The following is a 23,245-nucleotide window of genomic DNA, read 5'->3' as shown; positions in this document are numbered from 1 at the left end:
AAATATTAACATAATTCATGGTGCCTTCATCACACATTCCTGCCTAATGTGATCTCTGCTGAAAAATGCATGGAGTTGACATAGCACTGTATCTAACAGTAGTCATCCAACTTCATTGATTAATACTTTAAAACAATATGCTGCCTGTTTAGCATAGGCTGAATTGTATTTTTGTCTTAATGTTGTTTTTCTGCCTTTAGTATTGCATTGCTATGGCATTCAATGCGATTTCACTGTGTAAACATTGATCACTGTTTTACCTTGACCTTATGTACCTTGACAACTAAATAGTTGTTTGCTCTTCATGAATTAAATATATACTCGAAAACTAATACATTATTTACTAATTGCAGCCAAGCCTTCTTCAATACACACCCACTGTAGTACTTATCATTTAATGTCTTCTATTGAATTGGGCTATATATTAATGAAAATGATGATGAATCATTATTAAAAACCAGAGAGACATCAATCATTACTACATTATTTTATTAAACCAAATGCAAAACCAAATAAGTGCCAATTTCCTCCAATTACATCATAATCCTCATACCTCAAAATATTAAAGATAATTATAGTAGTATTATAACTGTCTGTCTGTATGCTACCAGCAACCTTTATTGCTTTTATTCATCAATGTAAGGGAATTTTTTGTTAGCACCGTATCCTGGGTGACCTGGTCTGGCTTCTGCTCCTTCTTGTTTGGCTTCTCTCTCTGGTTGACTTGGAGGTGAGTCATTGCTGGGGCTGCTGGGGCTGCTTGGGTTGTAGCCTGTCAAAGACACTGTACATTTTGTGCACATGAAATAATATTGAACTATACAAAAATACAAAGGACATAATCACACAAGAGTACAATCACATTATGTTTCTTGTCTTGCAGTTGTCTTTCTGATTGACACTTGACTCACTTGGTGCTCTTGGAGCCTCTTTCCCACACTTCAGTGTGCTCTGAGCAAAGCACTCCGCCATCCAGGACAACACCTCTCCACAGTATCTGATCTAAAGACAAATACACAGATGACTGAGAGTTATGTTAACTGTCATTGTCTGTCACATTACTTACAGGCTACATTTTTATGTGAAATAGGAAGTTAGCCCGGTGTTGAGATGGTGTTAAGCACTTCATAAGTCTTACCTGAGCTTCCATGACTGCCAGTCGTTTCTCTTGGTCCCTGAACCCACCAACAATCCTCAGCAAGCTCTGGACCCTTGGTAACAAGCAAGCCGTGATTAAAACCATACCATAATACAAATGTTCCACACAAGTATTGAAGTAGACTGACTGGCTTTACTTATCCCTATTTAAGACTGCATTAATCATTTTGGCCACCAGGGGTCAGAAAAGCTTAAAATCAATCTATAGTTTGATGCCAGACAGGCAGTGTACAGCTCATTTATCAGAGCTTGTTTTATTTACTAATTAATGCAGTTTTAAAGAAACAAAAATATCCATAATCATCTAGTCAGCCACAAGGTTATATCTTCAGCTCTATGATTATACTCTGACTGTGCCACAGCTAACCCATAGCAAAACAATAGAGTTACTTTGAGGAGGTACTCTTGAGTCTCTCCTCACTGCTCTCCCAGTGCTGCCGCTCCAGTTTGGCCAGGTAGTTCTCCTTCTGTACTGTCTCCCATGTTATCAGCCTCTGGTCTAGTCCTGCTGGCAGCTCTCTCTCTGGTAAAAAAAAAAAACCCACACATACATGGAAGCAATCCAACAACCAGTTAACCGTTAATCAGGCAATTTCCATGGCTAGAGCAGGGAAAGGACAGAGATAAGCGCACTGTGTCTTTGCCAATGTCCCTTTATAGAAATATGCTGAACTTTATGGAACTATCATACCAAGATGCTCCTGTTTGGGCTCAGGCCGTTTGATAAGGCTGAGGAGGAGCTGAGAGAGGTGGCTGATGATAATGAAGGGTGGAGCCAGTGCTGGGCGACTGTGGTACTCTACGATCAAGTTGTATCTCTGGAACTTCCAGAAAATGTCTGTGTTGCCCTGCACTACCTGGAAGGTGTAGCTAAATATGGGACAAGAGGAACAAAAAGCAGATCATTAGCTCTAATAAAATCAGAATGTGTGATTCTATTGATATACAGTATTTTTCTCAATGCCTGACCTGAACATGGCAATGAGCAGGTTGAGCAGAAGGACATTGGTGACAAGAAGGAAGATCACAAGAAGCAGGATGACAAGCCAGTTGGCATAGACGTTGGGACATGGCGGCCGTAGGCCCATGATAATCTCATCTGAGTCATTGGTGCAGTTAATTTCGGGCATACGAGCAGCTGTACATTTAATAGAAGGACAAGGAAATTTGATCAAAAGACATTAAATTCTGGCCAACAGAACAATCAAAACATAACATTACACATGACAATACACTAATGGTTTCTTCATATCTACAGATATATTTACAGAATTTGAAATCTACTGTAATTTACCATCTATTTCCTCCAGTGGGATCTGGCCAAAAATGTGCAGGTAGGGACGATACAAGGCTCTGCGAAACACCCAGTCAATCCTTGGGTCGTTAGGGTGAAGAAGAGCCTGGGTAGCTACGCCGTATGCAATGAGCCATACACTCAGGAAGAAGAGGAAGAAGAAGACATCCTTCATCTAAAAGGGAAAAAGTCATTTTTATGTGCGCAACAGAAGCTCTTCACTGTCTCAATCTATGAACATCACTGTTTATTGTATGTGTAGTTAAATGCTTTGATAGTAGCACTTTGTTTTACTCACCATTCTCTCCACGATGATGATCTTGGGGCCCAGCTGCTTATGAATGGCAAAGATGTGGATCAAACGTAGAGTGAATACCATGAAGTCAATTGCTAGAACTGTCCTTCCTGCCTCATAGGTGTTGTCAACCATCCTGCAAAACCAAAGAAAACAGACATTTCTCACTCACTTCTCTTTTTCCTGTACCCAAAGTATTTTGTTGACTTGTTTATTTTTCTAGTAATTTACTATTGACTTGATAAAGTGTCACTCATGTCACTTAATGTTATATACCTGCACGATACTCCAACAACAAAGAGTGAGATGGCAACCATGTCGCACTTGTTCCAGTTGTCTTCCACATAAAGTTTGAACTTCTTCAAGATGTTCATCTCTTCATCCGTGAAGAAGCTCTGTCATGAGAGATAGTTTATGGGTTACTATAAAATCAATCATTTGTACATTTTTGAAAAATCAAAAAAAAAAAGTAGTGTAGTGTATTTCTGTTAAACAAATCTTGTATCTCTTTCTGCCCACAAATGTACACTTGTGAAAAACTGATTTGTTTTGTTATGACAGAAGCAAAAACATACTGGATACAAGGTATAAGCATCAAAATGAATGGACATTATTATTATCATATTGTTTCTTTTATGCTGTTGGTTCAATAAAATTGGCCTAAAACATACATTTTATTTGGTGCATAATAAATTCATTTACACCTTAAAGAGTTCTGGCAATGGAAAAATGTTGCTTTGGTTTCCAACATTTTTTAACCACCATTTGTTTCTGAACTGGGTTTTTTATTCTATTTTAGAGCTGGACAAGACATTTTTTTTATGTTTGCATGCCCTCTGCCAGGTCATACCTGCAGGGCCAAAAGGGAGTTAGTGGATACACATCCATACTGCTTTAGAAGCACGTTCAGTGTCCCAAATTCTCATTCCACTTAAATGCCCTTTTACACCTGGAGTGTAAGGTTTAATGTCTCCTGTAGGTTTGAACAAGGCACGTGTAAGTGCACTGAGAACCAGTGCTCAGTCTCTAGATGGCAGAATTGGTCCGAAAACAAGCTGAAAGCAGTATGATGCTTTTAAACAGTGACTCACTGGTGTGATTGTCATACCACAAAGGCCAACATGATCTCAAAATAACTATCCATGTAATGCCAGTTACAGCATCACAAGAATGAACAGGATGCATTGATAAACAACAAAATCACATCTCTGGCACGACTGCTTATAGTTGCCATTTGAGATCACAGGGTGTTGTCAAGGTACAACTTGATTTGTCTTGAGTAAAAAATGATATTATAAAGTAGGATGGGTCTGTGTTTTTTCATGGCTGTTTATGCACCACACTGCTGTCTGATCTCTTCAGTAAATTCAGATCGAAGATTCTGTGAAAAAATCATATAATGTAGAACTAGAAAGAAGGGTTCAACAACTATGAGTGAAATGATAATTAACACAAATGTATAACTTTTTACTAAATTTTAGCCAATAAAGGAAAAATAAATTCTGTATAAATAACAATGAAAACAATGTCTAGAATAATGCACTGTTGACACTATATTGTACAGATTTGAAAACCTTCATTAGAACCAGTGAGGTCTGCCGATGTAATGAGCAACCCCATTGGTACCAACACTAACCAATTCATGCAACAACATATTGTTTGTAACTACTATGAGAGAGTAAGCAGCCTTGCACCAGCCCATCTATCAGATTCAACCCTAACCTTGTTCTAACAGGGGCCCCTGTGGCGTTTTCTTCTTTAGGGAGAGGCATGCACCCCAGAGCCATCTCTTTGAAGGCACAGGGGCCCCGCTGGGCTTGGTAAAATGCCATGCCAGCCGCCTGCAGCAATGTGGTTCTTTTTTTGGAAACCTGTGCCATAGTTCTGTTCAGCTCAGGGACATTCTGGGGTGCATGGTGAAAAAAACCAGCTGAGGGAACAGCGGTGAAGGCCTGTCTCATCTGGGGCTTTTGTGCCCAAGGGAAGAAGGCTCAATGGGATCTGAGCAATAAGGGATCATGCTTGTCTGACCTGGCTCACTGGGAGGGAGTCAGGCAGAGAGGTGAAAGGCTCATGAATCCTTAAAGCCCCAGAGAGAATGAGCTCGTTGTAGCAATTCACATCACCTCCTACTCAGATGTGTCTGACTTGTCAGGCCTGAACACTATCATGCAAACGAAGCTAAAAGAAATGACAATTCCTAAAGAATGAGTGTCACAGTGCATTGGTAGATAGATAGATAGATACAGCTCCCTAACAAAAAAATACAAAATAATGATCTAGAGACTTAGAATATGTGTACAAATACAAAATAGAACCAGTGGGATTGAATGCTTTGGCAATCACCTGTCGAATTTCCTCCAGCACCAAGGTGAAGACCCAGAAGTAGAGCATTATCTCTGGAGCTCCAGGGCCAAGGGGTGGTGGTGGGCGGAAGTCCAGCAGGAGCACGTAGGTGAAGAGGCAGAGGAAGGCAAAGTACATGATGACATTACCAAGGAAGACGGTGACAGCAGCGCTCCAGAAGCGACGCCAGCGGCGAAGCAAGAAACGCCACCACACAGAGGCACAGCTCTGAGCTGCTGGGCCTCCAGCTGGAGAGTCCCTGGAAAACAAAGAGTGGGAAAAACTATTAATTATTTATTCAACTCCTTTTACACACAAAACAAAACCAGCAAGAAATAATTATCTTTGCATAGGGTTTATCCTGGCTTCTTAAATTGGAGTGTGGTAAGATTACTGATGCTGTTTAAACCATTGGCTTAGCTGGCTTAGCCTTTCTAGTCTTTACGACCACTCAAAGCGCTTTACATTAGATCTCATTCACCCATTCACACACACTCATAAACTGATGGCAGGGGCTACCACACAGAGTGCCAACCTGCACATGAGGAGGAAGTTAACCATTCATTCTCATTCATACACAACGGGAGCAATTTGGGGTTAAGTGTCTTGACCAAGGACACATCGACATATGGACTGGAGGAACGCGGGAACCACCAATCTTCCAATTGGAGGACGACCGCTCTACCTCCTGAGTCACATCAATGTTATTGTCATTGATGTATTTTACGTATGCCTCTGGGATGGGTCTTCAGTATATTTACGATATGTAGTTTATTATTTACAATATATTAAGTATGTAATATATTTAAAAGTCAAACAAAGATAAATATTACTATTATTTAATTACAACATCATCATCATTTGTCTACAAACTCACAAAGGATCATCATCATCTCTTAGCAGTAGAGCATTTTCTGTATCCATACTGTCGAGCTCCACAAACTGCTCTCGACCGTTACGATTATCCAGCTCCTCATCGCTGAGAAACACACGTGATAATGTCAGTGCACATAACAAAGAGACACTTGAGCACACATTGTACATCCACAGGGCTAAGAAAGAGGGTGAATCACCTGAACTTTATGAGGTTGGTCCAGATGAGAGGCGGACAGAAGAAAGACACCACAAGTTTGGAGATGGCTGTGTCTGTTGTCATCGCCCCCCACCAAATTTTTGTGAGGAGAGCCTGCAATAACAGCTTAGTTTTTAATCATAATTTAGCATCAAATCACATAGGGTTATGTATCAGTGAAAAACTAACCTGTGTGTACCACAAGAGGGCACCATAAGCCTTAGAATATTTCTGCCTTTCAGACTTGTGGCTAAATCCTTGAAAGTATCTTATGGTGAGTTACCCAAGCTGTTAAAAAATTATTAATTCTCCTTGTTGATCAAGCCATGTCACATGATGTGTGAGCCATTTCCTTCTCCACAGCTGTACAGTTTCAGTAAGGTCACTTAAATGACATCTGATGCTGAGTCATTAGTCTTTTATAACAGTAAGACCCAGTAAAATATACATTATCTTGACAGATTAAACATCCACTGAATTATAATTAACAACTACCTATTTGAAAGGCTACATTATTCCAACAGTGTGCTTTAAATAAAATATTACCTGTCTGTCAAGGGTTTGCTGCATACTAACTTTAACTGCTGACACTGAATACCAATTAACTATCAACAATGACTTTGTAATGCCAAGGACATCTGTTGGAGGGGTGTTTAAGCAGAACTGTGTACTGAATGGTGTCCAGTTAAGTACGTATCTAATGACATGCAATGCTCTAGAAACGTTTTTTTACAACTTCAGGGCAGCTTATTGCACTGATTAACAAAAGTATTCCTTTACAAAAAGCAACAAAATAAACTACACTTGTCATCAGAGGCTCAACAAGTTAAAACTGTTGAATGCAAGTTAAATACTTTATAATGGCTGAATCAGTTAGAGCCAAGAGCCAAATGAGCATATGGATGTGTCTCCTTGTTACCTGAACTCCATCGTGGGCAAAGAAGGATTTTGCATCTGCCTCAGTTGCCAGGTTAAGAACTGTTGATTTGCTCCAGCAGTGTGTTCTCCTCACTAACAAAGCATAAGCTCGGTCTTCACTGTTGGAGTAACACTCTCCAAAGACATCTGCCATGATACATGAACAGCAGGTACACAGTGTCAACCACTCAGCTACATTCAAATTCATATTTTATTGCCCCCCGGTGGGATCTGTTTGTGCTTGTAAAAGAAAACCCGTGATTTGAGGTCAGTGAAAAATAAAAAAAACATGAACACCTTTTGCTTTGTTTGACCTTTATGTCTTCTGTTCACACTGTCAGCTATCATAATCAAACAATTTTAACACTCACCAAGGGCAAACTGCTCATATTTGGCTTCCTTCATGCTACGTGCAGACTCAGCCTCAGATTCCAGTCGTGCCATCTCTTTCAGTATCTTACAACCCGCCAGCGCTGCCGCAACAGCCTCGGGGCCCTGCAGGATTAAAAGAAAGCCGGATCCAAGATATGGGTCTAAGAGTGGGATCTGAGAAATCTAGTTGAGAATGTTAGAGAACTTCATCTTTTGTTCTCTAAATGGAGTGTGCCATGTGCATCTGGCTGCAAATTATACATTTTCAAGTTCACCTGCTGTTTCTAAGGGCCCATGTAAATTACACTACGCTCACAAATAGTATATAATTACTCTTTGCCTTATATTTAGCAACAGCACTGATGTGAAAAAAAACTTTAACAGTGTCAGAAAACTTTAATATCCTAGATTTAGTCCATCGCTTAATGACTTTAGTGTAGGTGGCATAGCAGGTCACAAACCCATGTTCTAAAATTTGGTGTTGCAATTTGCTATGACCCTAGACACAACCAATTACAATCTAACCTTGGAAAGGATTAAAGTGGTGCTTTATACAGAAATAGAGAAAAACTACTATACCAGTGTTTTTGAAAATGGGTTAGGGTTAGCTAAACCAAGCTAATATATCCACTGCAGTGTTTGTAAATGTTCGGTAGTTAGACAAAGGAGACGTGATTTTTTACTATATCAGCTAAGACAGGCTAAACTGATATGTTCCTTCAAGTGTAAGGTATATTCATTAGGAAAATGTATCATTTGAATTTTTTGGGTAAGTTTACTTTCACAATTTGTAATTTTAAGACTTTGTTGTTGTTTGTTTGTTTGTGTTTTACAGATTAAATAAATGGAGTATATTGTGTTCATATGACAGATTTGGAGGTGCTAGTAGGCAAAATATCTTAAACTATGGACAAGGCCATGCTAGCTGTTTCCAGTCTTTATGCTAAGCTAAGCTAATCATCTCCGACCTTCAGCTTTATGTTGAACAGACAAATCTAAGAGAGGTATCAATCTTCTTGTCTCACTCTCGGCAAGAAAGTAAATAAATGTATATTTTCAAAGTTTTTACTATTTTTTTTAAAACTCAAACTTAAATATTTTGTATTTGTCACTTATAAAGACCAAATGAGGAGGGTGTTTATTGGAACCAGAGCGCTAAAAGACTCCCAATGAACTCTTCAGCTAGTCCTTTCCTGTAACATGGCATCGTACTACATTTTGTTCAATGTATTATTGTCATTTTTTCAGACAAGGGCCCATTTTGTTGCACAATCATTTGTATGAATAATATGAAAAATGTGTACATGAGGAGCAACATGCAGAAATGTTGTGGACCTCGTACGTCATCCTTCATCAAACACTTTTTAAACATCACACTGTGTAATGTTACTCCTGGGTTCAAATTAAAATTGAGATATTTTGCTAGCATAAGGCAGGGTGCTAGGATAATTGTGATGAGGCCTTCAACATGAGAGATATCAAATTATGAATGCAGATATCCCGGCCAGCCTCTGAGTATTAAAACGATTTGCAGTAGGGGGATGTACACACACTGAATGCAATTACCATATTTTCAGACAATGTTTGAAATAAGACGTAAGAAAGGATCACATCAGGGTGACCGCTTGTGAAATAACAGTAGGCTAATTGGTTCCCTTAGTTCGGGGGAAAGGCAATAAATGAATGAAAGGTACCTTGAAATGTTGAAAACAAAGAGTATTTATCATTGATTTGTGTCATTTAAACAATTCATAAATCCCATGTCATGGTATATTTCTCATTAACTTAAGGAGGATTTAGATATACTTGCACTACCTCAACTCTCGTTGAATATACTGCCCTAGCAAGCAGCATGACCTTCATTTGAATAATGTGCTTGGAGATAAGATAGCTTTTTAGTTCACCTCAGTTCTTGATAAATATGCCGTTTGCTAGGCCCTTTTATCTAGAGTGACATTTTAATATGGCAGGACTGACCTACACCTGCACTGTGCTGGCCCACATCACTCTTTTTCACACTGAACACAGAATACAAACTAGAACTGTATAATTCAGCTCACTTCAGTTTGGTTTGAGTAGTTTTTGCCAGTGCCAGGAAAATTGAGACTTTAATTGAACCACATAGTGTTAAGCTGGAGCTGAACTGACTAAAGATGATGACAAGACTGACCATGGCCCAGAAGTAGTTAGCCATCTGCTGCCGGTTCTGAAGGACGGCCCAGAGGAAAAGATCCCTCCAAGGATGTTCGCAGCGTTCCTCTAATTCAGCCAGGTTCTTCTGGCTGTGGAACAGTCGACCCTTCGCAGGCTTCTCCTGGAGTACACAGAAAATGCGCTACATGTGATTGTATTGTAGTAGGAGCAGTTACACACAGTTTACACTATGTGAAATTATTAACTACATGAATCATAAAAATCTGTGCCAGGTGGTATGATTTCAAAATCAATTACCTCCTGTGCCAGAGAGGTCATATTTGTCTGGTAGTCAGTCTGTCTGTCAACAGGATATGTAGATACATGCTGTGTCTTTCCTGCTGCTCTGTTGTTGTTTGTGGTTGTAACTTATTTTAGCCAATTTGTTTATCTAGTTTATCTAAGTTTCTTTGACTTTTACTATTATTATCTCAAAAATACATGAATTGATTTTGATGAAAGATATTAAACAGGTAGATGACTAGAAAAAATATTTTGAGTTTGATCATGATCTGGAGCTTCTAAAGATCTTTCTGAATTACCTTTTTTTTTAGCCATACAGCATGATACACACGTCATGCAATACACTACATAGAGAAATAAGAAATGACTAATCCCAACACCATATTTACCGAATCATTTCTTTTAACGTAGCAGCTGGTTTACTTTGCAATGATGAATGCATTTTTGTTGTGTGTGTCTAATTTCAAGCAGTACTTTGGAGATCAGGACTGTTTAGTGGGTCACAAGCAAAATGTAAAGAGTCATTAACTGACAGGATAGAAAACAGGACAATTACATAGTTCTGCTACACAAATTATCCTCAATTTTCTCATCATTGCTTCTTTTAAAAAATAAAAGAGAGAGATATTTTTACCTCTACCAAGCCCCATGTAATGGTCTCTTGAATCTCTTAATGTAATTCCTGTTAAATAACATCGTATTTTATGGGTAAAACAATACATAACACAAGAGAGAGAGATCATTCCAAAATGATGATTTCTCTGGAGATTAGTCTCAGTTTAGTAGAGAAAGACTGATTTTATAGGAGGGGCAGAAATGATTACTTAAAAACTTATGAGGTCTTATTGGTAGGATTTTATGTTAAATGCAGAATCAAAGATTCACTATTTTCCAAGAAGTTAGTTTACAATTAAGTCAGTCTATTGTCTATTTCATTACATGTTGCAGGCCTCTAACATTTACTCAAATTAAATAATATGAGAGAGAGAGTTAGAAGGGAAAATCATTTTCTGCTCAAAACTCAAAGACATATTCTAGCCGTGACAAGAGGTCACAAATTGACTTTGCTTCATTATAAAGTGTCACAAACTAAAAAGGATGAGTCCCACTGCCAGGAGCAATTCAAGATTTGACTTAATTCATCAGTTCAAAGTATTACATATTCAGTGCAGCATTCAATATATTACTCACTGTGGGAACCTTTTGGTAAAAGCCTTTGCAGGAGTCATGGAGAAAGTCTTTCAGCACTTTGGCAACCTCATACAGGGTGAAGCGGGGTTTCCGGTCCCCCTGTTCAGGTGGATGGTGCCCAGGAGGGCCAGGTGTCCTGGCAGCACCGAGCAGAAGTTGCTTCTCCTCATACTTTTTTAGGAGTAGGTTATGGAGAAGGCTCTTCTCAGACACAGACCAATAGAGCTCCTGTAGACGACCGTAGGTAAGGAACTCACCCAGGTTCACACCATTGTCCACAAAGAGGCGCACAAAGTCGGGCTTGTCATTGATCAATGCATCCATCATCACCTCTTCTAGGTCACATGCCTGCAGAGATCATGTTTCCATGTTAGAGTGACATAAAGAAACTGCTTTCTCTTCTTCTCAGTCAAAAGCTTTATTGCCAGATTATTTTCTTATTTACAACAGTTTAAACTTGTTTGACACTCTTATATTTGTGATATCTGTCATAATCCTGTTCATACTGATTGAATACAAATTCTGACAGATAAGTGTAAAACTGACCCGCACTGCCATTAATTTCACTAAAAGCACCACCACATATGATATGCTAAACACTGACTTGATTGCAGAATGTTTGTTTTAACCTCACTGAATTTTGCACTAAAATGAACCTTTTAGTTAGATTACCATGCAGGTGTTTGCCTCACCTTCCACTCCACATCACCATTAAAGATGTCACTCTTGGCAATGTCCACTCTGTTCCAGGCCACAGCCAGCTTTAGTTCATCAAGGAAGTCTTGGGCTTCCTGACTCTGGCTCTTACAAGCTGACACATGCACAGACACACACACACACACCACACAAAATGTCAATAGACTCACAAGTGTTCAAATGTCAGGGTTCTATATCCGAATGTGTCAAGTCCCACACCTGTAATAGTACAGCCTTAGAAAATTGCAAGTTTCTTGATAACACTTCTCACACGAAGTACCTTACCCTTCACTAGAGCTTTGAGGATGACCGTGTCCAGCTCGGAGCTCTCCTGCTCAGGGTCATGGACGGTAAGGAGGTGCCTGTGATCCAGTATCTTCTGGATCTGATTGACAGGTTGACAGTCAGTCATTATATATCATATTTCATTTGAGTGAAGTAATTGCTAATGAATTGTTTTCCTGAATTACAATCCCTTCGGCGCCTGTTTCAGTTAAAAAAAAAAAAAAAATTGCATTTTTTCCCTCCTCATTTATATTCTTAATTAGGGCATCACATATACATTTTAAAGATAAGGATACAAATCCCACTTTAGTTGCCCTCTCAATCCCAGTGTGCCCCATTTTTCTGGCAATTTTCAAGTCTTGTGATGTGCATATCTGTGTATGTGCCTGCCTCCATGCTGCGCACATCGCTCTCACCAGCTTGACCCAGTTACTGATGTCTGTGCTGTGGTGGGCATTTGGAAAGGTGTCCAGCAGCAGCTCATGAACACTGTCCATATCCCAGCAGCCCCTATTCATCAGCGTGACGAGGATGTCAGCCACGCCTCCTGAGCCTGCCAGAATCAGCCATGGTGTTGAATTGCCAATGCCTTTATACATCCGCTGCAGAAAGGGACACAATGTTCAGACTCGTAGACAAACTCACAAACTTCTTCAATTTCACTCAAAAGGACACAAGAAGAGAATTATATTGATCAGTGTTAGCTGTAGTCCTTAATCTCTTCGGTTATGGCTCTATTTATGCACATAAATTGGTGGCTTTGACATGCTTTCAAGCCAAAGAGATTACTTTTGTGAGAACAGAGGAACAGAAAGAAATCATTTGATTCTCAGTCTGGCTTTGGCCTGCTCCTTCATGACATGGCACAACCAACATTTGATTCACAGCCTAATTCTCAAGTCTCAGTCACTGTTCAAATCCAGATTGTGCACAATTATATAGCCAACAGATGTATGACTTTGAAGGTGTATCTTGTTTTTAAAGTTTTGGTGTAACTAAAACAGCATAGTGAAATCCGACCAACCTTAAGGATCCTGGGTTCCCCGTGGACCAGCAGACATAGGACAGGGATCTCAAAACTTCCTGCACCTGCAAGTAACAATAAACACTCTATTATTACCTCTCACTATTATGTGAATGGTGCATTAGGCCTCTCCAGTATACTGCAAAACAACTGTTGCCTGACAAATGACCTTATCTTGTTAATCATTTCACAAATCCTAAGATTGGGTACGACCATGTTAATTAAAAAGGGGGAAAAAAAGTTGGTATACAGTTCAGGATATTGCTCGATGTAAAATATTAGACTGGTGAAGTGTGTGCATCCACTAGACTAGCCTTAACATACGTCTCGACTACTCCCACTGCTTCTAACCACTGTCAGTGATGGAGTCTTTCAGAGGGTGCATTATATGTGTAAGGGTTTCCCTGGAAAAACAAAACTACAATTTTGGACTCTAAGGTACCCTGTGGAGTTTTACACTACTAGTAGTGCTATGAAGCAATGTGTATGAGAGTTGATCCCAATTTTGTTTGTTTTCAGGCTGATTGACAGCTGGTAGCAGTCATGTGCAAAGAAGACTAACACTCTTAGAGGCAGTGAAGAGGACTGCAAGATATAAAACATGGATGTAAAAGTTGCATGTGTTCAATTATTTGAGATGATATGAGAAAGATAAAAAAATTTGGATGAAAAACAGTGAATGCAAACATTTATAAGAAAACTCTGCACTGTAGAGTACCTTTGTGAGGAAGCACTAGTTATCTGCCTTTAACTCTTTTTTTTTTTTTTTTTAATCAAAGGATGCAAAAAGTGTGACAGAGAAGAAACATCTAATACTGGTCAGAAGCCCATAGTTTATATTTCAATCTTTAACATTTTAAGATTTTTTACTTCATAGGAGCAGTGAAGAGTCCATAAAAAAACAGAACTGCAATAACCGAAATACTACAGGAACTGAGCAGATGTGCATTTACTGGCCCACTGCAATTAGGTACAATATTGAGGCAATGAGACTCTATTTCACAATTCATTGGAAAACATTCGATGGTGAACAGTTTATGTTCCAAATTAAGAATTTACCATATGAACCATATGAAGAGGACATAAAATATGAAGCAGGGCTTTTTTACTAAAAACTACCAGTGTATGAAGCAGCTACCTGAGCCATGTACCACACACCACAGTGAAAGAATGCTATATGCATCTATAATTTAACATCCTGAAAAGGACCATTTGTCAGAATGAGTACTCTTCCTTTGGATATTTAAGTACATTTGACTGCTTATATTTATTTAAAGTGTGTAAGTAAACGTAAAGGATTTTAACATTTAATAGAGTTATTCTTTTTCCATTACTGGTTCCAAGCAGTGACCTAAAGGGCTTTACCTCCATAACCAGTGCGTTGAAGAGAGATGTGATTTAGTAGCTTCACCCTCATTTCACTGGTGGCTCCTGGTCTTTTTGGATCCTCTTCCACCAGAACAAAATGAGAGTGGTGACTATCCAGGGAATACACTGACCCATGGGGCAAGTCCTGTGGCTTGTATACTGCTGGCTCATCCACCTGAAGATCATGAATGCAGGTATGTAGAAAAACACAGATAAGCACAAACAACAATCAAATATTAAAGATATGATAGTTGATCATACAGTCGACATTGCTGCTATAGCTTTTATTAGCTTTATACTAGTTGTGTATGTACAGGAACCTTGGCGGAAAGTAGTGCCTCTCGGTTGTGGATCATGTTCCAGGGTGCGATGCCAATGGCCACTACACGAACTTTAGAGGAAGTGCTGGCCAAGGAGTGATCTCGCACCGCCTGGCCCAAGTGTTTGGTGATGCCAAAGCGAAGGCCATTAGTTAAAATCCATGCCCCTGGAGAACAGAAAAGCACTTGCATGTGTGTGTTTATGTGGAATAGATTTGGTAGTAAGAATGTATTGCTACAATATGTATGCATCAAACTAGAAAACCTTTACCAGGGTTAATCAACAGTTATGTTATATGATCATAAACCATAATGGTCTAGTCATCCAAACATACATTACAATTAATGGAAATATGTTACTAATGATGCAAGATTTTCTGGCTTACAGAAAAGTACTTGTACACAGTATTGATGGTGTGTATATTTGCTACCAGCAAGTTAAAGCTCCTTTGTTTTTACCTGTGCTCTGTGCAGCCTTCACCAGTCCTTTTCTGAGCGTATCCCTGAGCCAGGGCTTCATCTGAGATAGCTCATCTCCTCCCACCAGTGCCACCACCAGGTGTGGAGGAGAAAGGCCCCACTCTTCTGTCAGCATCTGGTAGATCATCACCGGGTCCGTGTTCCCTTGCACCCTCACAAACTGCATAGAAGGAGATGGGTTGATTTGAGAGTTATTTTAACATCTATTGCCAGGGTGTAACCTGCAGTACTGTGTCATCCAGTCTAACCTTTCCCCTTGTCTTAGTTGAGCCAACAAAGTCAATGTCGCCCACTCTTCCAGCTGCCCAGTGACTCTTCTCCTTTTTGATTCTGCTGGCCAGACCCCTGGCTGCATTCTCTATTGTCTCGTCCACTGTGGAGCAGCACGAACAGCCCAGGAGGACACTGAAAGTGAAACATATTTAATTGATGTTTATATAATATCTCATAAATCGTCCCTAACCATCAGCCCATGATTATAAAAACAGTTGCTGTGGTTCAATCTCTGATGTATATGGAAACACCTGTAACCTCTCTGTTCCTGGACTCTCATAAAGAGGTCTTGCCATCTTCAAACACAAACTAAAGCCCTGCATCTTAAAAAGCATCTTCACTTATATATTTTTTATTGTCCACTCTTTTTACATACTAGATAACTCAATTATTCATTTAGCCTGTAGTTACCTCCACCAAAGTGGTTATAATTGTCCCATTTCCTTCCCAAAACTATACAACTCATTTCAGTGAGATTGTTGGATAGTAAGCTATGGGAAAAGGATGTAAAGGATACTGTGAAAAAACTTAACTTTTTGGATTATATTCCTGAATTGTAAGACGTAGAGGGACGTCATGGTTCCAGAGGAATCTTTCATTTCAAGCTAAATTTTCCACCATTATATACTGTTGCCAAAAATAAAAATGCTATCTTCTTGGTTTCCTCCTACTAGTGTTATCCAGTTTCCACCAATATTTGGATGATCCTGAACTAATACTATAATAAAATGATTTTAACTCTAACACTAACTTTTATCCTTAAATGAACATCTAATATTCCAAGACAGGGTTAAGAAGTTATCACTGAATGCATTGATGTAGATTCAGATTCAAAATATTTAAAGTAATTCAGAGTTTTGCCTTGATGGAGGTATTTCTGAGAGCTTCACAGTTTTGCCGCTCTGTCCTTAATATACTGTATCAAGAATGTAGTACTTAACTCTGCTTTTTTCTCTGTATTTAACATTTAATTAAGTATTCTATTCAAGGACGACCAGTTCTCATGAATAATTTAAATGGAAAACTGCACTTGAAATTAGTTAAGGCTTATTAGTCCAGTACAAATATTTGCTTCCGATTGTACCTCTTCCTCCAGTTAATCACTGGGCTGATCTCGTTGCTTGCAAATGTTTAATTTTAGTTGATCTGGTGGTGCATTGTGCTCAAGCATTTTGTCTCAGAGAAGAGCTTATATTGTCTGTGGTGCCTACACACACATATGCACACACACACACCTGTGCTCCTCTGACCACTCCAGTACATCCCCGCATCGTAGGCATCGTGTCTGCTGCCGCAGTGTCCCCTGTAAACAAATATGGATACACAGATATTATACACATTTTCCTCTAAACCCATTATGACTCACTCACCACTCTTTTCACAGACGGGAACGTTCTTAGGAGTACTTGTGGTCAATGCAAAGTTGGCAGAATTATCATCCTCGCTTCATATGCAAAGTGCTTCCTGCCTGATGTTTGAACTAGAAATGCACAAAACGATGCCACTCATATACATGAAACCAGGCAAACTGGGCCACAATAATGCAGGCTCCCACCAGAACCCCTGAGTATTAAATCTCTCTAATACCATATCATCTGAAAAAAGGATATAAAGATTGTTATTAAACAGTCTCTATCATTAAGAAAATGTGTGTATAACATTATGACTTGGTATGTATGTAGCAATTGTTTTACAATAAAAAAGAAGCCACATACTGTTTATCTCTGAACGGCTCCAAATAAGACAGATTTCATAAAGGAAACTCATTCATTATTGATAAGATTATCCCTTTGCCTGAGTAAACACAGGCTTTTATCAGCCAGTCTTATTTGCATGGACACTTGAGCTGCATGAGAAAGACGATTAAGGCAAAAATGCAACACAAATGCACATTTCTTTGACAAAAAAGCAGCAGCCTCAACAGTTGCCTGGAATTAAGGAATGCATTTTAATAGTTGTGGTGCAATGGTTACCACATACTGAATGAAAGTCAATTTGTGTTAAGCCGTCAGTTTTAATGTAAAGGGAGCAGCCTGTTGTGGAAGATTTTATTTGACTACAGGTCTGAGTTTGAGAGGCAGAAGTCTAATGGACATGCAAAGCTCAATTTGCATGCACAGGTAGAGGAAAGGACGCCCAGCTGTGTGTGTGTGAGTGTGACTCTCACTTAAACACACATACTTTACATCTTGCTTGAAGTCTGGTGTGATAAACTTCACTTTTATCAAGAAGAAGAGAGGATTATCTGGGATGTCTGAGTATAATAGTGTGCATTAGGACTGCCAGTGTAGTATATAAGTAAGTATATAGCTGGAGGATCCCACAGTGTCTCTTAGACATGTGTAGGAAAACATTCCTTTACATTTTAAAATGTATTCTTGATGGGGAAAAAGACAGAATATCATTTTTCAACATTACATTTACATAAATACTAATACATAGTGTGCTATGAAAACACATAATGATGAACAAATAAAACAAAACCATCTTTTAGGTTAACTTTTGCTCAAGGTAAAAATTCAATATTCAACTTACTAACCATTAGAAAAGAGAAGTAAGATGTTGCAAATAAAAGAGAACAGGTCTTTAATGTGAAATGTGCAAACAAGTAATGCTGGAATGTTTTAATTATGTTTAAGAGCATGAAATATGTGTTTACATTTGTAAAGCTTGTAAAGATTATAAATAAATAAGTACATCCCTTTGTTACAGTTTTTTCTGCTTGTTTATATCCTAAATCAAAATATCCAAATTGAATCCACCCGACACAAAAATGTACAAGTATTCTATCATGCAGCATAATCATATGATCATTTAGTTCATTTTCATTAATACTTGTACTGACCATTCTCATATGGTATTATTTGCTTTGACAATATAGAAGTGAATCTGTGTGTGTTAACGGATGCAGCTGTGAGCACATTTGTCACTATGAACAATACACATTTTAATTTACCAGAGAGCATCTTTCCACATAGCTCTGTTTAAAAAAGTTGCATTGTACATACTCACCAGAGGTGTGCCCTGTCTGTCCTGCATGTCTGTAGTAAGCGCTCCTCTCCTCCTCCTCTCCTGCTAACCCACACACAGACTTTTTTCTTAACAGCCCTCAGGTAAACCACCTGGGCCATCAGGAAGTGGTACAGAGGTGGGACTTTACCTCCGGCCAATCCCAAATGCCGCTGTGCACCATTGCTTTGCATGTTAATCAGCCACTGCGCATTGCTCTCATCAGGACCACATACTCCTCCTGCTCCCCTAATGAAACACTGCTACTGTTCAAGAAAAAAGCTGCATATTTATAATAGCTTTTACATATTTCTTTGGCAAGTTCATATGCAGCTAAAGAATCACACAAAGTCAAAATTTCAAAAAGCTAAATGGTTGAATGTTTCCTGCTTGTTTCAGCATTGTTTAATATAACGTTGCAGTACTTTACAGGTACTAACAGGTGATATATTATATGACAATTGCTTCATTATAACATGTTGGTTGTAATGGTAGAGACATTCTTTACTTTCTTTTTCTGCTCATTCATTATGATAGGACAAAGAATTAGAGGTCCACAAGTGTTTCTGGGTATCTCAGTGTTAATGTTGCTCAATAAGTAAACCTTTGCTGTTTTAATTTTAACATGTTTTTTATAAACTGTGACTTGTGCATTGGGAGGGGAGCACACTTTGAATAAAAATGAATGAATAAACACTGTCTCTCTTACTGCAGGAATATTTAATAGTTTATGATGTTTCAGTCCGTTTGAGCTTAATCAGGTATATAAAGAAGCATCATAACAGTTTCATATGAACCAATCAGAGGACCACAAAAATTAGTTCAACTACTGAATCAAATACCTTGAGTCAACACATTGATATTCAGGTTAGTTAGTGAGGGAATGAGAAATGACAAAATGCAAATTATTCAATGTTATCATACATGAAACATCACAGAAACATCCATATCATCCACACAGTGAAGCTGTGTGTCCAGTCTGTGGACAGAAGAGGCCCAAAGCTTAGAGAAGCAGGCTTTAGGCTGGAAGGTCGCCAGTCACAGCAGGATCACTGTGGGTGGGAGAGTGAAAAGCCCCTTCCCTCATTACCTCCACTGAGTTTCTCCAGCTGCTTCAGTGGAGCTGTTCACTGGCTGTTGGAGCAGACTGCATTTTTACTGGGCAGCTACCTGCTATGAATGTCAGTAGAAACAGGATGAACTCAGCAAAACTCTGAATAAATAAACAGTAAAAAAGAGAAAACAACCAAAAAAAAAGTTAAATCAAGTAGAAATGGTAATACAATGTACACAGTAATCAAACAGAGCTGGGTTTCTAAGGAATAAGTAAAACAATAGAGCTCTAATCTGTGAAGAATCCTCTTATTTTCAATACATATGGCCTTTTTATTTGCTGTACTGGTCTTAAAATAATATCTCATCATCTCCTGATTTCATTTTGGACCAAATACTATTTAAAATAATTTTGGCCACAAGACTTCCCCTCTAGCAGACAAGCAGCAATGCCAGTAATGACTAATCACTTTTCCCTGGTGACTAAACTTCACTGCTTCATTCAAAAAAATGGCAACACTTTATAAGAAGGGTACACATGATGTTTAATGCTTACTTCCTATTGCTCACCATTAACAAATATCAAGTCACTGCATATTTATGTGATTCGTTTACACTTAATAGATAGTAAATTAATTAATATTTGATTCACAGTTACTTTGTCGGTTACTAAGGGAATAAATTCAAAGCATGATATAACATGATCATGTATAATACATCTGAGAAGTGTTGCTAGCTTGTAAATGTGAAATAAAGACCAGCTGGTCATGCAGCAACATTTAGATGTTAGACCAGTGTACCCTTAACTATAACACTGCTAAGCTCATTTGGTGGCATATCTGTGAATGTGTGAGGTAATACACCCTGCATTTATTCATGCATTAAATAATCATGACTCATACATTAGTTGAGCATTACTTTAGTATATGAGCAATTAGAGCAGACATGTAACAGCTGCAAGTTTGAGCTTTTTAGGATGCAGTGCACATTAAAAGAAAGATAAACTGTCACAATGACCCGATTTCTAGAAATTCATAGGACATCAACACATCACAGCAGATAGAAGAGTGGAGGTTTTATCTAAATTAAATATTGATTGTTCAGTTCAGTTGTTTGGGATAGACTATTATGCGCTGGCTAATACAATGGCACAGGAGTCTTCTATTGATGGTCTCAGTGGTCTCCACACAATCAATGAACTTCTCCCCCTCCCCTCATGCGCCAATTCAGAGTGTCTTAACCAATCAGCAGCCTCTACTCATTGTGTACAAACAGAGCATCGTGCGCCCTGCAGCCTTTAAATCTCCCTGCTGCTCTGTGGTGACCAGAGGAGACCAGAGGAGACCAGAGAGAGAGAGCCAACAGCAGCTCCCTCTTTAAACTACACGAAACACACTTTTCCATCCAGAAGTCCACCAGGACCATTTGAAGGATGAATCCTATCCATCGCAGAGAGTCAGTGTGCAGGAGTTTGTTCGGCCCGGTGGACCACGACCAGCTGCGCCGAGATTTGAAGATGAAGCTGAAGGAAATCACAGAGCAGGATAGCCGCCGCTGGAACTTTAACTTCCAGACTGACACACCTCTGCCCGGCAGGTTTCAGTGGGAGGAAGTCCCAGCACACTGCGCTGCTGCTCTCTACCAGGAGTCTGAACATCTGGAGGAATCTGCAATCTGTTATCCAAACACTGAGAGTGATGACAGACTCCTCGCAGCCACCAACCAGGAGAACTGCTCCAACATCTCCAACACACCCAAGTTTCCCGGTGAAGTGACGCCACTCCGGAGAAAGAGGAAGACTCCCACAAAGCCAGCAGTGAAGCCCAGAAGCAATGCACGAATTACAGGTAAGGGAACAAGAAGTCACACACAGATTCATTCATAGTGAGTTATTTAATCCAGTGAAGATTCATTAATGATTTAGTGACTTAACATCTTTCTTTCTTTCTTTTTCTTGGCAGATTTTTTCGTAAAGAGGAGGAGGACGTCAGAAACAAAGAGCACCCTGAATTCCTTTGTCACAAGTTCCAGTGAAGCAGCTCTCTGCAAAACAATAAGATGACCATGTTGAAAACGGACTATAAACATTTCTATATATACATGCATCTCGAAAGACTGCACTAATTGATCTAATTTGCTGCACCAATGAACCATTGAACTTTATTTAATTTTATTTCACTTATTTTATTTTATTTAATTATTTTATGTTATTATTAGTTTCTGGTATTTGTGTAGATGTTTTGTGGAAGTTTGTGTTATTTATTTTATTTTATTTTATTTATGGATACTTTTATTTAACCTTATTGCATTTGTTTTTGTTTTTCATCAGTATTGTTTTGTATTTTGAGACTGAATATATGTTTTTGTGTCTGTATGTGTCATCTCTTCATCAGCTGTTTAACTTGTTGGTGAATTCTTGTAATATACTGAGCTGCTACTGTTAACTGCATAGAAAACCACTATTTTGTTTTTGTCATGTTTGCCTAAAATGAACAGAGATGCAGATCAGATGTTGCAATTTTAATAAACTGTTATATAGTAACTCTACTTCTGACTGAGTGATTATAACATTTTCTGCTGTCTGCTTAGGGAAAAAACACTTTCACACACAATGACATTTTTTATATAGAGACAAAAAAACACAACAATCCACAGTCCAAATAAATGTGTTGACAGATATTAATTCAGTGTGTTGCACCCATCACATCAACCCTCTTTATTCAGTTAATGTGTAGAGCACTCAGGTTGTTTCCATGGACTTTATCTTGATTTAAATGTGACACAATTGTTCAGAAAACAACATCAATCTACAACCAGTGCCTCCCAAATGTAAAGCTGAGCCCTGCAGCACATAGGTAGTATGCAAACATGCTGTTTTTTAATTTACTGAGATAATGTATAGGTGACAACATGTCTCCAATTCCTGAGTGTTTGCCTGAAGCAAATTTATTTTGGGAAGAAATCCTTGCAGCAAAACAGGGTTCACGTTCTCTAATCCCATGCTGTCAAATCACACGTCAGCTTTGCCTGTGTATCTTCAACACTGCGACAGGTTTTTCTTAGAATGCTCATCTGCTGTTTTAGGTGTTTAAAGTCCAAATACACTCAATCTAGAAACTGCAGTGATAACTTCATGGCATAAAAAAACTGACCCTGGAGTTCTATAATTCCAGGCACTTGGGTTTCAGATGATTAGTTTTTCAATATGAATGCAGTCTTATGAAAAGGTACATCTTTAGTTTTATGCTGACTTTATGGCACCTACAGATGAGTTAGTTAATAATAACTGTCTGTGTTAAGTTGTGGAAAAATCAATTCAAGTTGTGGCTTGGCAATAAAATATAAAAAACGTTTAAAAGTAATTGCATTTTCTAGCTTGTATTATGAGATGTTTCATAATCACAATTATAAGGACTGTGCTGTCAGGCTTAAAATTATATCCATTAATAAGAACTGTAACTGCCAAATTAGCCCATTAGATAGGTCAATCCAACAGAAAGTGTATTCACTCCCACAATGTTGGAGTTTCAACTCGAAGGAATTGCAAGCGGGCCATCTGGCCAGAGAGCAGGACAATGGCCACAAAGGAGAGTGTGCCATCTATTTCACCTGCAAATCAGCCTATAGAGCTCCTCAACCCCCCAGGTCTTTCCAC

The 23,245-nt window shown here is 38.8% G+C and overlaps 2 protein-coding genes across 2 annotated transcripts; one reads left to right on the top strand and one right to left on the bottom strand.

Moving 5' to 3' along the window:
- Positions 1-621: 621 nt before the first annotated feature.
- On the bottom strand, positions 622-18,567 carry trpm5 (transient receptor potential cation channel, subfamily M, member 5). The gene is made up of 26 exons (XM_053342242.1): positions 18,541-18,567; positions 16,764-16,831; positions 15,504-15,660; positions 15,235-15,415; positions 14,776-14,942; positions 14,453-14,630; positions 13,088-13,152; positions 12,480-12,665; positions 12,064-12,163; positions 11,775-11,893; positions 11,083-11,430; positions 9,626-9,769; positions 7,455-7,578; positions 7,085-7,230; positions 6,167-6,279; positions 5,971-6,072; positions 5,094-5,352; positions 3,024-3,142; positions 2,751-2,883; positions 2,453-2,627; positions 2,128-2,296; positions 1,850-2,028; positions 1,549-1,681; positions 1,139-1,211; positions 912-1,002; positions 622-784 (listed from the first exon to the last, which is right to left on the bottom strand). The coding sequence occupies exons 1-26, from the start codon at positions 18,565-18,567 to the stop codon at positions 627-629; spliced, it is 3,714 nt and encodes a 1,237-aa protein (XP_053198217.1). The 3' UTR covers positions 622-626.
- A 2,455-nt stretch (positions 18,568-21,022) lies between these two features.
- On the top strand, positions 21,023-21,652 carry cdkn1ca (cyclin-dependent kinase inhibitor 1Ca). The gene is made up of 2 exons (XM_053322322.1): positions 21,023-21,437; positions 21,552-21,652. Exons 1-2 carry the CDS (start codon positions 21,023-21,025, stop codon positions 21,650-21,652), a joined length of 516 nt encoding a protein of 171 aa, XP_053178297.1.
- The last annotated feature ends 1,593 nt before the right edge of the window (positions 21,653-23,245 follow it).

The sequence above is a fragment of the Scomber japonicus genome, chromosome 1, assembly GCF_027409825.1.
Source record: "Scomber japonicus isolate fScoJap1 chromosome 1, fScoJap1.pri, whole genome shotgun sequence".
Taxonomy (NCBI): Eukaryota; Metazoa; Chordata; class Actinopteri; order Scombriformes; family Scombridae; genus Scomber; species Scomber japonicus.
Note: the sequence above shows the minus strand (reverse complement) of the source record. Positions and strands in the feature narration are given on the sequence as shown.

Excerpts from the sequence above, each read along its gene's own strand:
- trpm5 (XM_053342242.1), bottom strand. The coding sequence starts at position 18,567 with ATGCAGGACAGACAGGGCACACCTCTG. Across the intron at positions 6,073-6,166 it reads ACCAACCTCATAAAGTTCAG|CGATGAGGAGCTGGATAATC; the intron begins GTGATTCACCCT and ends TGTGTTTCTCAG. Across the intron at positions 2,884-3,023 it reads GTTGTTGGAGTATCGTGCAG|GATGGTTGACAACACCTATG; the intron begins GTATATAACATT and ends TTGGTTTTGCAG.
- cdkn1ca (XM_053322322.1), top strand. The coding sequence starts at position 21,023 with ATGAATCCTATCCATCGCAGAGAGTCAGTGTGCAGGAGTTTGTTCGGC. Across the intron at positions 21,438-21,551 it reads AAGCAATGCACGAATTACAG|ATTTTTTCGTAAAGAGGAGG; the intron begins GTAAGGGAACAA and ends TTTTCTTGGCAG.